The sequence below is a fragment of the Lucilia sericata genome, unplaced genomic scaffold, assembly GCF_015586225.1.
Source record: "Lucilia sericata isolate MDLA Ls3-8-SP2 unplaced genomic scaffold, ASM1558622v1 Contig001163F_arrow, whole genome shotgun sequence".
Taxonomy (NCBI): Eukaryota; Metazoa; Arthropoda; class Insecta; order Diptera; family Calliphoridae; genus Lucilia; species Lucilia sericata.
Genome location: NW_023995133.1, coordinates 67552 through 85627, shown reverse-complemented (window position 1 = coordinate 85627; position 18076 = coordinate 67552). Strand labels below are relative to the sequence as shown.

The 18076-nt window shown below is 29.7% G+C and overlaps 1 protein-coding gene across 1 annotated transcript in view; it reads right to left on the bottom strand.

The window, feature by feature from the left end:
• LOC119610343 (protein Wnt-4-like) overlaps window positions 1-18076 on the bottom strand; it is a 58101-nt gene that overhangs the window by 963 nt on the left and 39062 nt on the right. The window contains exon 2 of the mRNA XM_037965506.1: window positions 42-546. Within this exon, the coding sequence (XP_037821434.1) occupies window positions 42-546 (505 nt within the window). The remainder of the gene's footprint in view (window positions 1-41; window positions 547-18076) is intronic.

Genomic DNA, 18076 nt, shown 5'->3' with positions numbered 1-18076 from the left:
TAGTTAAAACCCGATATTTGAAAAGTTTATGATTGTGTTACCTCTGAATCATGTCGCAATATTTCGGTGACTTCATCACTATCTCCACCACGCAGATCGAGAAAACTTCTTGTCACTCGTTTGCCATGTTTTAAATTATCATTACAGCCACCCCATTGAAATGTTTGATCAGCACGATTTTGTTTTCTCGGACCACAACTACATTTCGTCATTCTACCCTCAGCACAGGCCCTGGCGATGGAATGTGTCATTGCTGCAGCGGTCAGAGCATGTACAAAGGCTGTTTCTTTATAAAGTTTTTTGAAAATATTTCTTTTTCCTCGAATTTCTATAGAACAATTCCAGCGATCATAACGAAACTGATCCTCACAATGTGTCGTTGCTAAACGTCTAGCCTCACGTATGGTGTCCGGTAAACCGAATTCTTTGCGGCATTGATGATTTTGTCGTCGTGTTGCGGGCATATAACGACAGGGTCCACCCACCTGACCCTGTGAGGTGAATACGGCCATAACGGTATGTTCGGAAATGAAATTTTCCTGTTCGCTGTAATGAAAGGAAGTAAAAAATTGTAATGTTAATGTAATGATTCATTAAATCGATTTTTATTGAAAAATTTTGTAAAAATTAATAAAAAAACAAGTAAGAGTTTTATATTCAGCTATGCCGAATCTTATATACCCTTCACCACGGTGTGTTAAACAAAAACAGTCAGTATCAAAAAGTCCTCTTTTACATAACTTACTGCGGGCTCAACATGCGTTATTTCATGTTTATAGATTCAATATTATGGAAAAATCAAAAGAGTACCTTTTGAAAAACGAAAAAGTACCCAAAAGTTCCCTTTATGGGTTCTCACCTATTTCAGACTCTACATACTTAATTTCATATTTCTAGCTTCAATATTATAGATAATTCAAAAAGTATTTTTTGCAGAACGAAAAAGTACCAAAAAGTCCCTTTTTATGTGTTCTTGCCTAATCCGGGCTCTACATACTTAATTTCATGGTTCTGGGTTCCTTATTATAGAAAACTTAAAAAATACCTTTTGAAAAACGAAAAAGTACCAAAAAACTCCCTTTTATGTGTTCTCACCTAATTCCGAATCTACGTACTTAATTTCATGTTCCTAGGTTTAATATTATATAATATTCAAAAAGTACCTTTTGAAAAATGAAAAAGTACCAAAAAGTTCCCTTTTATAGGTTCTCACCTAATTAAGACTCTACATACTTATTTTTATATTTCTAGGTTCAATATTATAGAAAATTCAAAAAGTACCTTTTAAAAAACAAAAAAAGTTACCAAAAAGTTCACTTTTTTCCGGTTCTCACCTAATTCCGACTCACATACTTAATTTCATGTTTCTAGGTTCAATAATATAAAAAATTCAAAAAGTACCTTTTGTAGAACGAAAAAGTACCAAAAAGTTTTTAAAAATTATCCAACATCAGGAAGATTTTCGGAATAGGTCTTTTAATTAATTTCCTAGAACAAACCTTTTTTGTTAAATGTTATCTTTGCCATGTCCATCTGTGCGACTGTTGAAATTTTCTGAAGACCCCAGATATCTTCGGGATTCAAATAATTCTGTCAAACATGCTTTCGAGAAGTTTCCTATTTAAAATCAAAAAAATCCCTCCATAAATAACGGAGATATGAGCAAAAATCACAGACAACCTCTGAAAATTTCATCATGTTTACGATTTCTGCTTAATTAATATATGCATGGCTGTTTTAACTGTATTGCGGGCGGCCCATTTGGAAGCAAATTCCGAAATTTCTCTTTTTAAAAATAAAACAGTGCCTTTTCATGAACAAATTTTGGAGAAAATTATAGGGAATTCAATTTAAAAATGGGGATTTTTTGGAGACAACAAGTTTAAGATTGTGGACATGAGTCAAAATTTTTCTGGCAACACTGATTTTATGTTTAATTCTTTTAAGGTTTGTGTCTTTACTACATTTGTTTGCCCCGTTTGTTTAGCAGAGTTTTGTTTGTAACAAAACTCACCAGTTTGGAGGTGAAAATTTTAATTTTCAACATACGGTGCCGCCACTGTTACGTGTCATTTAGTCTAGACAAAAACCAATTTCCAATTTTTAAAATTGAAAATTTATTATTTTTATATGAACTGAGCAAAGCAACTGAGAGGCGGGGTATAAACATTTATATTTAAATCAAAATCTAATCAAATTTCATGAAATTGGTTCTAAATGATCGATTTTTATAAAACAACAAACAACACCACAACCCCCACTGTTTAATTTTATTATTAATAACTTAATTAATTGTTTATTAACAAGCATGCACTTAGAAAGATTTTTTGTTGTAATTGTTTCAATAAAAATGTTTATAAACAAAAAAACTAAACGAAATCATTTTATTGAAAACATTTAACAGCGTGAAACAAAACGCATAAAAATTTAAAAATACAAGCTATAATCGATCAAAAATTAGATAAACAAAATAAAAATTTTGGTTGGAAAATATTATACATTTTAAGAGATAATTGAGAAAAAAATAGTAAAATATCATAAAAAAGAAATATTTCTAAAATTTTTAAATTTTTGGTTTAAAATATGCTCCAACCTCAAACTTGAAGATCAAACATGTTTTAAGTTTCCAGAACGAATGAAAATTAAAATTTATTAAACAATTATTACTAGTATGATTAAAAAACGATATTTTAAATCGAACACTGAAACTCGGTCCTTGGACATGATCCTGCCGTATTGGTGGTACTTTTTCAACCACTGGATGAGCTGATTAGACGGTTCTGCCCGTCGATGTTCAAGCACTTTGCTCAAGTACTTGAGCTATCCCGAGATGTAAAAACATCACTTCCGTTTACAACCACGCAGATGTTGAGTCTGCAACACCACCTAGAGACGTATTTGGTGGATCGAAACACTAGTCAATCAAATAAGCCGAGGACCTGTTCATACTTACAGAGAACACACATTGTAGTAAATCTGGTATGAACAGAGTAAACCCTGAACATACCTGGTTAAGGAAGAAAAATTCAATGGTATCATTTATATAAGATACCTTTCATCCGTAACAACTTCTCATTCATTCAACACACTCATAGAGAACATCATCCAGCACACTCACTCTTCGTATAAGGGTGGGTAAGTACCGTATACCCATCTATCCCATATCATATGCACTTAACACCAACTCATTTCCAACAATTAATCCCATAGTCACTCAACTTTGGGTTATCGGCTGTCTTGGGAACAGAACCGAACTTATGCCGAATCATAGACTTTACCTTTCAAGCGACATTCTCGCGAATTTGGGTTTAAACCATAGCCACGATGTGCACTACGAAGGTAGGTACATCTCCAATAACCGGGACAAGACAAAGTCCGAAACTGTGCCCTGCGGGCTATCGGTTACCGTGGTACAAGATTATGTGGTTCAAATAATTCCAAGGAAAGACCAAGGATACATTTGATCATTATCAGTTTATAGTCCCGGCAGGCAGGTACTGGGGCTACCAGTGTGTATTGCAATAACACCAAGAAGGTCCAATGCCCCGGGGGATCGGTTCTTGGTCAGATCGATAGCATAATCTATGTAAGAAAACTGAAATTAAAATAATTCGTAGAGAATAGAACCAACAAAGCAAATCAATGCTGGGCGCTATGTACGAGATCTATATGCTCGATATGGGATCTCAGTCCAACTACATACTTATGACACACTGACTTTAGGAAAACGTAATAAAATCAATTCTAGCTTAAGCTTCTGCAATCACATGAAGGATGGAGCCATGAGCATTATGATGACCATAGCATGTTTAAGTGGAACATTAGAGAAAAACCCCGAAGGGATCTGTTGTTACACGGATGTCTCTGAATTCTTAAACGATTGAGGCGATATCATATGATAGAGTAAAAAATTACGGAATTTTTAAGACCAATTTCGAAAAAAATTTAGAAAATCATTTCTGAACATAATGAACTGAGATCAGGATTTTCAATCGCTGGTAGGGAAAATGTCGAATGTTTAGGGGTCACGTAACTTTCGCCAAATATTTGATAGGTGTTAACGTACCTTAAAAAAGACTTCTGAATTCAACTCATAGTGATATTTCCTAAATAACATCATGTAAAAACTTGATAAAACATGAATTTTATGTTTTTTTTTAATCAAAATTTTGTTAAAATGTTGACAATATTAAAAAAATCTTAAAAAATAAACATTGCGAAAACTGTTATAATTTTCTCAAACTTTTGAAATACCCACCTTCCAACAGAAAAACCACTAATTAATGGTTTATTTATAGTCATTTAAAATGCTTTACAAGATCATAAAGAATTATTATAATAAACAACAACTCGTGAATGTTATTTATTTAAATAAAACCAATAAATTGTTAATAAATTATTATAAATACCAAAAACGCAGGCCAAACAGATAACATGAAATATACTTTTTCAACAGATCATCCCTAGATACAAACATCAATGGAAGAAGAAAAAGTATTAAATAAATTTAATTTATGTCTGTTTCTTCAGCGGTCAAATGTGGAGGGGAAATGTTAAGAAATCTTTTACACATTTAACAAACGTAGAAGAACAAGAAATATTCAAATAAATTTCGAAAAAAAAGTTTTCCGATGTTTTTCAATTTAATCACAAAATAAATAGAAATGACTGAGAAAAAAAAAAGAAAAGAAAACTTTTGTTATGTTTATTTGTTCTTGTCCAATATAATGTGGTTTAAAAATTATGATGGGTTTGTGTTTTTCTTAGTAAAAACTAAAGAAATTAATTGTTTTTCGGTTATAATTTGTTTTAAGTATCCAAACAATTCTTTTGCAATTGTAGAGAAATTTAGCAAAAGAAAATGAATTATGTTTGAAAAACATTTTGAGATTGATGGTTGAAAAACTGGGTGTTTGGCAAGACAAAGTTTTGTTTGTGCTCTAACTCTATTGGGTTCTTAGTGGAGAACCATTTAAAATCTTCAAACTAACTAGATAATGGTTATATAAATAAGCATTTAGTTTTAGTTTATTTATTGTCCAAACTTTTCATTTAGATTATTTTCCCACTAATGAGCAGATCTTTTTATATTCCTTAATTTTTATATATGTTTCTCTTTCTCCTGTTTTATTTAATTGATTATTATTTTTTCTTTCTAAACATTTAACAAATTTTTTGTTTATTATTTTAAATTTTTACTTAATTTTGCAAAAAAACAACCTAATCAAATAAAGAAAAATAAATATTTATTTTAAAATGTTTAGATGAGTCTTAAGAAAAAAAACCATCAAGTAAGTATTTAGCTAAGAACAAATTTAGAAAATAAAAAAATATAAATGTTGAATTTTATTAACCGTATACACATTGCATCTAATCAATATTATAGAACTCTGACACATTACACTGATCAAATTTCCCTTAAAGTAGCAAATCTTCATGTAAACCCCTACAAGTACCCATAAATAAAAATTGAACAACAAAACGACAAAATAACAAATGACAGAATATATTTAAGCGCAAATGTAATAGAATTTTAATACCAATTGAAAAACTACTGACCGCTAGAGGCAACAAAAAAAAAGTTACAAAAAATACAACAACACTCAATGAATGAAATGATTATGGACATTTTATTTTGCTCTTATTTTGTACTTTTTTTTTTGGAATTTCGAAGTGGAAAAGGTCTTATATGACAATTTTAGATACTAGTATAGTCTAGTCTTCAGTCTAATATATACTCTAGTCTGTATTCGAGTCTACAGGCTAGTCTGTAGTCTAGTCTAGTCTATAGTCCAGTCTATATACTATTCTATAGTCTAGTTTATAGTCTAGTCTATAGTCTAGTCTATAGTCTAGTTTATAGTCTAGTCTATATTCTAGTCTATAGTCTAGTCTATAGTCTAGTCTATAGCCTAGTCTATAGTCTAGTCTATAGTCTAGTCTATAGTCTAGTCTATAGTCTAGTCTATAGTCTAGTCTACAGCCTAGTCTATAGTCTAGTCTATAGCCTAGTCTATAGCCTAGTCTATAGTCTAGTCTATAGTCTAGTCTTATAGTCTAGTCTATAGTCTAGTCTATAGTCTAGTCTATTGTCTAGTCTATAGTCTAGTCTATAGCCTAGTCTATAGTCTAGTCTATAGCCTAGTCTATAGTCTAGTCTATAGTCTAGTCTATAGTCTAGTCTATAGTCTAGTCTATAGTCTAGTCTATAGTCTAGTCTATAGTCTAGTCTATAGTCTAGTCTATAGCCTAGTCTATAGTCTAGTCTATAGCCTAGTCTATAGTCTAGTCTATAGTCTGGTCTATAGTCTAATCTATAGTCTAGTCTACAGTATAATCTATAGTCTAGTCTTTAGTATATTCCATAGTCTAGTCTATAGTCAAGTCTATAGTTTAGTCTATAGTCAAGTCTATAGTTTAGTCTGTAGTATAGTACATAGTCTAGACCATAGACTAGTCCATAGTCTATTTTATAGTATAGTTTATAGTCTAGTCTTTAGCCTAGTCTTTAGTCTAGTCTTTAGACTTGTATATAGTCTTGTATATAATCTAGTCTATAGTTTGGTTTGTAGTCAAGCCTACAGACTAGTCAATAGTCTAGTCTGTAGTCTAGTCTGTAGTCTAGTCTGCAGTCTAGTCTCTAGTCTACTATTTAGTCTAGCCTATAGTCCAGTCTATAGTCTTGTCTATGGTCTAGTCTTTAATCTAGTCTATAGCCTAGTCTTTAGGTTATTATATAGCCTTGTTTATAGTTCAGTCTTTAGTCTAGTCTATAATCTAGTTTATAGTCTAGTCTACGCTCTAGTCTATAATCCACTCTATAGTCTAGTCTATGATTTATTCCAGTCTATGGTCAAGTCTATGATTTATTCCAGTCTATAGTCTAGTATATAATCTAGTCTTTAGCCTAGTCTATTGTCTAGTCTACAGTCTAGTCTATAAACTAGTGAGTAGTCTAGTCTACAGTCTAATATATAGGCTAGTTTATAATATGGTCTGCAGTCTAGTATAACTATAGTCTAGTATCTAGTCCAGTTTTAATTAATTATTTTAATATAGCAATTCTAATAATTCTCAACTTTAATTTATTACTTTACAACTTCTTGAGAAATAAATAAAGACCCAACAGACGTTTAAATAAATTTGTCGTTTGGGCCATTTATTTAATTAGGGTAATAATGTACAAATAAAGTAAAATAATACAATAAACTGGTGAAAAGAACAAACCTTAATCGGTATAAAATACTCATGTAATAAACACACCTACTCTTTGAGATATTAAACTATAGAAAGTATTATGTTTTTTTTTCTTGGTTCGTATTTTTCGTTTTCATTGATATTGATGTTGATGATATTAGTTTGGCTAAAAGCAAAATACTTAAGGTATTAAACAACTAAAACTAAACTTGCAATAATACTCAATGTAAGCTACAAACAAATATGTACTTATGTTAGTACATACCTATGTATGTATGTATGTATGTTGTATGTCTATAAGTATGTTTATGTATCTATGAAATAATAGCTATTTTAGATTCTTTATGTCCATTCAAATACAAACAGACTAATTGTAATAATAGCCACAGAATAACATTTACAAAGACTGGCAGACAAACAGACCTACAAACGGACATAAGAGACAAACTGTTAAACAAAAAGTTAATCCTTTTGACAAAATAGACTTCTTCTCTAACAAATATATTCACACATTCTAACAAATGAGTGTGTGTGTGTGAGTATGAATAAGTAATACCTACTCATACATACTTCAAGATAAATTAAAAAGACTTACTTTATGGGCACAAATGAAATGCAATACAATTAGTCAATCAAATCTACAAATATATCAATCTACCAAATAATATAAACGAAAGCAAATGCATTATACATATCTTTACTTAAGTATTTCAATTCTTACAATGAGAAAAGTATCAAAATTGTTAAGTAAAATGATTTGATTTGATGTATTATCACTTGATGTATAAATTCCTTGAATTTTCTTCTTTAAAATTTGTTAAAAAGGAAATTGTAAAATGTATAGATATTTGTATTTAAATGAACTCATTAGAAATTCTTTTTTTGTTATTTGTGTTGGTCTTTTCCATTGCATTTATTTAATGTTTTCGTTAATGTGCTATTGATGATGAGAAGGTGTTGATTGACTTTTTCAAGATGATCGATAGATAGATGGATGGATGGTTCAATGAATGGTTGGATGATGTATTGAAATCAATACAAGAAATACATAAACGCATAATAACTCTGCAATAAAAAATGATGGCTTCGTGTCTAAATATATAAGTGTAATTACCACATTTTTTCATGGGGGAATTTCGAGACAAAGGTTTTAAACTAGTTTAAGAGGTTTTTTTTATTTTTAATGATAGTGTTTATAAATTGACAGTTAATGGTTTCAGTCATAGGTAGAATAAATATATGAATAGATTACTAAAACAGAAGCTGTCAAAAAGTACTCACGACAAACATTAATGAAACCGTATGTTATTAAAGACTCAAAAAATCAAGATATAAATTAAAAATTAGGAAAACGTTGTCTCTTTCCAGTTTAGTTTACTTTACACTAACTGTAGTATAGTCTTCCATATAATCGATTTTCTATTCTGTGATCTAGTCCAAAGTCTAATCTATAGTTTGGCCTAAAGTACATTCCAGACTAAAGTCTAGTTTAGAGTGTAGTCTTGAGTCTAGTCTAAAGTACATTCTATAGTCTAGTCTAAAGTATATTATATAGTCTAAAGGCTAGGTATAGTATATAGTCTATATCCTTGTCAATAGTATTGTCTATTGTCTAGTCTGAAGTATATTCAAGGCTAAAGTCTAGTTAAAAGTGTAGACTAAAGTCTAGTTCAAAGGATATTTTATTGTATAGTCTAGAGTCCAGTTTTAATCTAGAACTAATTCTAGTGTAGTCTAGTCTTAAGTATATCATATAGTCTGGACTAAAGTGTAATCTGAACTCTAATCTAAAGTGTAATCTGAACTCTAATCTAAAGTCTAGTCTATAGTTTTGTTTAAAGTCTTGTCTATAGTTTTGTTTAAAGTCTTATCTATAGTCTAGTCTGTAGTCTAGTCTATAGTCTAGTCTATAGTCTAGTCTATAGTCTAGTCTATAGTCTAGTCTGTAGTCTAGTCTATAGTCTAGTCTATAGTCTAGTCTATAGTCTAGTTTATAGTCTAGTCTATAGTCTAGTCTATAGTCTAGTCTATAGTCTAGTCTATAGTCTAGTCTACAGTCTAGTCTATAGTCTAGTCTATAGTCTAGTCTATAGTCTAGTCTATAGTCTAGTCTATAGTCTAGTCTATAGTCTAGTCTATAGTCTAGTCTATAGTCTAGTCTATAGTCTAGTCTATAGTCTATAGTATAGTCTATAGTGTAGTCTATAGTCTGGTCTATAATCTAATCTATAGTCTAGTCTATAATCTAGTCTGTAGTCTAGTCTATAGTCTAGTCTATAGTCGAGTCTGTAGTCTAGTCTATAGTCTAGTCTATAGTCTAGTCTATAGTCTGTCTATAGTCTAGTCTATAGTCTAGTCTATAGTCTAGTCAGTCTAGTCTATAGTCTAGTCTATAGTCTAGTCTATAGTCTAGTCTATAGTCTAGTCTATAGTCTAGTCTATAGTCTAGTCTATAGTCTAGTCTATAGTCTAGTCTATAGTCTAGTCTATAGTCTAGTCTATAGTCTAGTCTATAGTCTAGTCTATAGTCTAGTCTATAGTCTAGTCTATAGTCTAGTCTATAGTCTAGTCTATAGTCTAGTCTATAGTCTAGTCTATAGTCTAGTCTATAATCTAGTCCATAGTCTAGTCTATAGTCTAGTCATAGCAAACTAGCGATAATGCTACCATTGTAATTGATGTAGGAAAGTACAAAAAGCACACCTGGTAAACTTCTTTCGATTTCAAAATTTTTTATGAAATTTTACAATCTTTCTACAATATTTATTTTTCTAGAATTAAGAAACCATATTTTATTACAATTTATATAACTGCAAAATTATAGTACTTAAGCACTTAACTCTTGCAACATGTTGCATTACACAGAACATGTAATAAATTTAAGAAATTATTAAGCAAAACAATTGTTCTGTTTTCTTTAAATTTGTTATCAGTTCTAAATTTTTTATTTCAAAATTGATTTCAAATTTCTTTAAATAAGTTGGTTTGGAAACAAGAAAAAAGACATTTCTTTAATCGTTATAAAAAATGAGCATCTGTTTAATAATAAAATGATTTAAATGACTTTTTCTCTTAATATACTGTTAATAATGATTTACGACTTTAAATAAATAAAGTTATAGAATTGCCAAGAGAACAGAAAGAAAAAAATTAAGAAATAAACATAAAAATGTTAATTGATTTTGATTGATATTTTCATAAAGATGACAGTTTTACAAGTAGAAATTATTTGTAGTAAATTTACAACGAATTTGAAAGGCTGTATGTTAATTGGCTACAGGTTTTTTCATTGCATAACTTATTGAAGCTAATTGCTATTATCAGTATATTAAGATAAAAATGTAAATATTGTTTTAGAAAATACTAGTCGTTGTATATTTGCAATAGTAGTAAATATAGACATATTAAATATAATATACATTTTTGAGCCATAACCCCGAAAATCTTTTTTTATACTTTGCTCTGAAGTTAAGCTTGTCAACATTTTAGATGTTGCATATTTACAAGCCCTAACTGCTATGGTTTTAAAACTGGCTAATTTCTTTATGATTGAAGTACAACTTTGTAAAGGCTTGTCACATATTTCCTTTAAAAACTTAAAGATTTTTACAATTCAATTACACAATGCAACATTGCTGCAATATTGAACTTAACTGTATTAATCATTGTATTGTTTTGTAGAAAAAAAATCTAGACTTATTGTTTAATTGTAGCTTTTGGCTTTTCCATTCTCTTGTGACCCAAACTATTTAAAAAAGCATTCAATATTTTCCTTCAGACTAGGAACAAAACTGAAAAGTAATCATATTTGTTTTTTTTGCTCTTTCTATGTTGCAACATGATGGGGGTGGGTGCTGTTAAGTAAGTAAATAAATACTAACTACAATCATTTATTTGCAATCATCTAAAATACTTGAATGTGTATAAAAAAATACGCATATTTGTTTTTCATATTTATTATGAATTTTTTCTTCTATTTCAATTAATTACAATTTTTATTACATTTCAATAAATTGTTTTTTTTTTTTCTGTGGTAGAACATTTGAATTGATTGCAAAATGTAGTAAACGAGCGAATGAGTACTGAATTTTAGTACAGGGAAGGGAAATGGTTACTATTGCGATACTCATCTTCAACAAACAGCCACATGGAGGCATCAGAGTAGCATTTTGTTTCATTTTAATGGCAAGTGGTTTATTTCGTTTGCTATTTATGTCTGCAGCAGGAAAACAAAAAATCTCTTCTTGCCTTTAGATGGATGGAAAAACTGAAAAACTTGCATTATGAGGCGTTTTAAAAGCATAAATTAAAATTTTTACGATAGAAGTTTACATAGACACAGACATAGTAGTAGTAGTAGAATGTTGAATTGTTTAAAGATTAGACGAAAGAAAGAACGAACGAAAGTACGAAATAAAATGAAAGAAAATGCAACTTCAGTGATTAACATACATTCTGTGTTCTTCCATTAAAGTTAAATAAAGATTTTAATCTTTATCTGTCATATTATTGCCGTTATTTATATTTTGCTGTTGTTGTTGTTGTGTTGAAAATTTGAAACTTATACGAGTGGCATTTAAATTAGCAAATACTCTGATGAGCATTTAAAGATCATTACAAACAACTTAATTTCGTGGTCAATGTATGTAAGTGGCCGATTGGTTGGTTGGTTGGTCGAGTGCTTAAAGCCGCATCAAGAGCATCTGAATGATGCAGATAATAAACAGCACAACAACCGATATACCTCAACCATCATCAATGTACCATAAAAATGCTGAACACTTTTTTTCAACACTCATCTACATCATTATGCCACTACGAAAAATACCACACACACTCTTACTTTGCAAACAAAATTGCAAAAAAACAAAAAATAATGACGACTACTCAATAGCTGCCAATAACTAGACAGTTGTTTGAAAGATTTCAAATGTTTAGGAAACAGTGTATAAACATATTCTCTTGCAAAGCTTGTAAATGTACAATGTTAGCCAAAATGCTTTAGTTTGCAATAGTGAAAAACTTAATTACTTAAAACTGTGATCTACTTTAGTAAATATTCAACCTATAAAAAATGAGTGTTTTAATATGCAGCCATGAGGTCTTGTAAATATGCAACACATAAAGATATTAGTATGTCAACATTAATTTTGGATTTTGTGCAAAAAAACGCAAAACTTTTTTTAAACTAAATACTAAATTATGTAAAATTGAGTTTTACTACACTTGTAGCAATGTGCAGAATGTTAAATTGAAGTGTTAAATTTACAAAAAATAAGTATTTTTACTCTAAAATATAATACTTTCCATATAACAATAAAATTGAGAATTAAAATCGATTTTCCCACAAAAATGTGTTAGTCTTGTAAATATACCATACTTTTTACAATTTTCAAGATGGTAAATAGATGTGGTAAATTTGCAAGAAATAATTATTTTTATATAATTTGGGAATTAAAACTAATTTTCTGTTGATAGGGTAAAATTTGCTACTCTTGTAAATTTACTATGAAAAAGTGATAACTTTTATTGCAAACTTAAAAAACCTTTTTCAAGCAGGGCTGTTAAATAAGCAACAAATTAGTGTGTCACATAAAAATATTAATTTTTTAATTAAAATATATTTTTAAGTTTTATAGTAAGAAATTATGATAATTTTGTTACTCTTGCAAATATACTATGAGAAAATGTTTTCAATTTTAGTAATAAAATTAAACTAAATAAAACTATAATTTACTATACTAATGTATGTTAATATGCCAGTTTTTATAGCATTGCAAAAATGCAACAACTAATGACGTTTTTGTTTGTGGAAAAACTTTGCAAGGTTGCAAATCTCTTTTAAGTAAGACTGGTAAATAAACAACATGACAGTGTTTTTACATCAAAATATAAAATGTTTATAACATTGCTGATTGCAATATATTTTTCTCGTTTAAAAGCAACAAATTGAGTTACTTTTGCTACTCTTGTAAATGTACTATGATTTTTTAAGCAGGACTGGTAAATAAACAACATGTAAGTGTTTTTACATCAAATTATATAAAATATATATAACATTGCTGATTACAGTATATTTCCCGTTTTAAAGCAACAAATTAAGTTACTTTTGCTACTCTTGTAAATATACTAGGAGTACAGGTTTAATTTCTTATAAAAATAAGCTGTGAAGTTTTTATATTTTAATAGATTACATAAATCGGTAATTTACGTTGCTAAGCTCATTCTGCAAGACTTTAAAGCATTGCCAATAGGGCTTGTAAAAATGCAACACATATATAATTTTTATAAATATAGTTTATTTGCAACTTTTGCAATTATACTTTAAAGCTTTTATTTATATGCGCTAAAGTTTTCTAATGTAAATAATATTTTGATTTACTATACTCGAGTTAGTTTGCAATATTTCAAACAATTGCAAAAAGGAGTTGTAAATATGCAACACATAAATATAACATAAATTTCCCAAAAAAATGCTAAATTTTAAAATAAAATTAACGATTGAAAAATATTTTTGTGGTATAGGAAAAACAGTAAGGCATATTTGCCACCCTTGTAAATATGCCATGAATAAGTAGTTAGTTTTATTAGTTTTTTGGAATATTGTTTTAAAGGAATGAACAATACGATTCTTGCAAAATTAATTAATATTATTATAATTTAGTGAAAACACTCCTTTATCATTATCAGCAACATCATCAGCAGAACTTTTAAAACAGGTGCTTGCATTTTTACTACAGTACACATTGGTTGCAAAAAAAGAATAGTAATAAACTGTTTGAAAATGTTTTAGTACTTTAAGAGTTAATTTTCACCAACATGATGACTTGATTTTGCAAAAAAAAAAAATGGTTACAAAACAAAAACTTTACGACAAAATTATACAGTTGCATTAAAATTACAAAAATGAGAATTTAATATTTTATGACATTTAACATGATTCTTTGAGAAACAATTAAGAATTATTGGGCATAACATTAAAACAGACTAAACAAACATAAATTTATCCATCTAATATTACCGATTTCAGGTTTTAATGAAGATAATTGAAATGGAAAATTATATTCTAAGCAATTAAGTAAAGAAAATGTAGGGGTAAACCAAATAGGCGCCATGTTATTATCCATAACATATAAGGAATTATAACAAAATATTGACATTTAGATAAACAAATGTTAAGTGGACTTTAGCAGACCCTCCACCAATGGAGTTTAGTGTGTTTGATGTTAGATCTCTGCTTATAGGGTCTTAAGCTGTCAAAATTTTTTAAAATTATCTGTCAAACATTTTACTTTTGATAGCTCAATTTTTAGAATACTTCAATAACTTCCTGAAAATGTTATCAAACTATTTCAAATCTTAATTTAAAAGTATTTAGTTTTTTGTAAAAAACGGAAGTACTTTTTTTAAATGTAACACATGTACATATGTATTGTATATATTATTATAATTAGTATAGAGTGCACCTCTAAACACATGTGTTCAAAATTTTATTGTTTCATAAAGTTTCTTTTTTTTGGAGAGAAAACCCATTAAGACCATAAAGTTTATAAAGATTTTGTAGTTAAAATGTTTATCTTATGAAATTGTTTATTAAAATGTATTATATATCCCTGCATAATGCAGTTTGGAAAGCTAATCTTACCAAAATCATATACAGCCAGACATACATAAATATGTATCGAGGAGTAAAAACATTAAACAATTGCGTGTATATATTACAGTTTTATGCTTTGCAGCATAAACTCACTCACTCACTGACTCTGTCAGTCACTCCTCATTTACTCACTACTCATTCGCTCAGTTGGTTTCAGCTATGGTATCAGTAGCATTTTCCTTGCTGGCCATAAGAATGTCGTAAAATAATTTTTATTGCAGTTGCTTTCTTACATTTTTATGACAACACGCAAACCCCAAACAAGAAAATACAAAAACAACAACAAAATTTTTACTCGCTCCCCAAAAAGAAATAAAAATCCCAAAACGTATAGATATAAAGAATTTCAGTAATGTCTAAAATGTTTAGTCAGCATCCAATTCATTCATTCATTCAGCCAACCCAATCCAAAGCAATTCCACCATCCATCCATCTATCTACCTTTATGTTAAACATTTTAGTCATAATTGTTACAGTGGGTAGCAATTTTTGTTTAAAAAAGGAATTTAAAGAATCTGGCATTATGTGTGTAACTAAAATTTTTGATTTCTTTTAAACTAAAAAAAAATCTTGGTAATAATTGTTTGATGTAAATTTCTCTTCTTAATTTTAATAATAACTTAATTTATGATTTCGTTTAGACCACTGTAATTATTTGTGGAAGTAGTAGGTATTGTCTTTAGATTAAAATCAAACAAATTGTATCGTCAGCAAGTTGTTAAATGTAAGAAAATATAATCAAAATAAATATTTATGATTTTGTTTTGTTTGTCAGTCAGACATAAAGACTATTTTACATAGACGAAGCGAATTTGTGTAGATGGATAGGTATATAGTTGGTGACAAAAAAAGTGTTCAAATGTATAATTTACAACAGATTTAAACAGGTTTCATTAATTTATGAAGAAATTTTCGGAATTTACATGTTATTAACTTAATGTAAACATTAACAAAAAGGTCAAAGGTCAAACTTTTAAACGATTGAATTTCATTTAGGAAAATATCCAAAATTTCTTATAGATGGTAGCAAATATAAACTATTTGAATGAAAAATATCTCCTTAACTATTCTAATTATAAATAATCTTTTGTGACCTTTGAACTCCAAAAACTTGCTCAGTGCATTTCAGGGATAGTTAACCTTTGAAGTGCAGAAAGTGAAGAAATCTGTATAAATTTCTTATGAATGGTAGGACATGTAAAGCACTTGTGAGAAAAATATTGATGTCAGTGAAACTTTTCTGACGATTGCCCGTGCTAGCCAAAAGACGTTTGAAGAATTGGAGGCATTACTCCATGCAGATTGCTGTCAAACTCAACAAGAGCTTGCGACATCATTGAGATCTACTCAAGCAGCAAATCCCCAGTAAAAAATTTTTAGACTTTAGGAAGCTAAAAAGGGAAGTAACTGCATCTGTATTCGCTTACTATTAAGCCTTACTGAGAAGCAGGAAATAAGGGAATACCAATGATAGGAGTAATTTTATAATGTAAGCTGAAAAAAAATAAAAGCTTACTACTATCCCTTACAGAGAAGCAGATTGTAAGTGAAATATTTAAATAATATTTAAGCTTACTAGTGGGAATGCTTCCAAGTGGGAATTCGCTATATAAAAATCATGCCTTATCGAAGCAGGTTTGTAAGGGAGAAAATAGCTTCGTTCCCTTACAAACCTGCTTGCATGTAAGCTCCAATTTTTACTGGGTAGGTAGACATTGAATCGAATTGAATAAAAAGTTCTTGACATACGATTTCGCTATGCGAACTTGATAAAGTTGATAAAGAAATTCATCTGGCGATGGAAAATGGTTCCAATACTATAATGTAAAGAGTAAGAGATCGTATGTAAATCCCGACCAATCAGCGGAATCGGAGCCAAAGCCAAATATCCATGGTGCTATGGTAATGCTCTGTACTTGGTTAAATCTTTAACCATTTGGTACTATCTATAATGATCTGCTTAAATCTGGCTAGACCCCTGATCGGCAAGGAGCTTTGTTAAAAACTTTCTTGCACTCTTAATTTCACAAGCATGTATGCTTACACATGTATAAAAAACGATAAAAACCAGTAGGAGAACTTATTTTTTACTCTCTGCCGATGTAGGGGCTAGACCATCACAGGGAACCTCTATAGAATCCAACTGATTCGTTTAAAGCATGCATTGTTCGAAAAACGAGCAGATTCTAAAGCTCTCACTCTCATTATTATGCTCGGACACATGTTGCATTACCTGTTAGAAACTATTTCAAAAGAAGTGGTTGGGAAGTTTTGTCTTAACCGATGTGGAACGCTCTCTTACTCTCTTTCTCTCTTTGATACGCTTCACTTTAAAAAATGATATAAGAAATTGTATTGATTCGTTCTTGGCCTTAAAAGGTGAACAGTTCTTTTGACGTAGAATCCTATTTTAAAAGAAGTGGTTAGGAAGTTTCTCTCTCAACCGCCTTAAAGTACAGATCAATGCTTCAAAAGCTTAAATTTAAAAAAAAAATTGCACATTTTTAAGTTATGCACCCAATATTTCCATTAAGACTGCGATTTTTATAAGAATTTGATTTAGTCTAAGTATTTTAGAACCACAACAATGTTCCGAGGAACGGGTGCCAGTAGTAGTTGCGACATCACTAGTTGTTGTTTAAGAATCTGAAGTGGTTCTCTTTGCATTCGTTGTACAACTAGTTGTTTTTTAGAACAAGTCCAAAAAGTTTTCCTGGGTTGTAATATTTTATGTTGTTAACTGTATAAATTGCATTTAATAGCACAAAAATACATTCAGTTTATAGTCTAATGCTATTTTTCATGTTCAACATTAAGAAGCAACAAACAAAAAAATTGTGTTTCTTAATTTGTCTAAAACTTGCTGATGACTACCGTGTACTGTGACTGTAAGAGTGAGTGGTTGGATAGATGGATGCGTGTTGGCTGCCAGCTTTAGTAGCAGCAGTTTGCCCGGCAATCTGCCACTATTTGTTGATGATAATTCGTTTTAACAAGAAAACCTGTGCAGCATTCAACGACAACAACAGCAGCAACAGCAACAGATCTACACATAAATACATACATATGTTGTAGATATTATTGGAGAATTGTGCAAACATTTTAATACCATATTGTAAATGTTGTTGTTGGTGTTGTGTGTGTCGTTTAGATAAATACACGCTTTTTTAACAATTATAAATAATCATTTAAATGAATGTATGTGTGTATAAATATAAATGA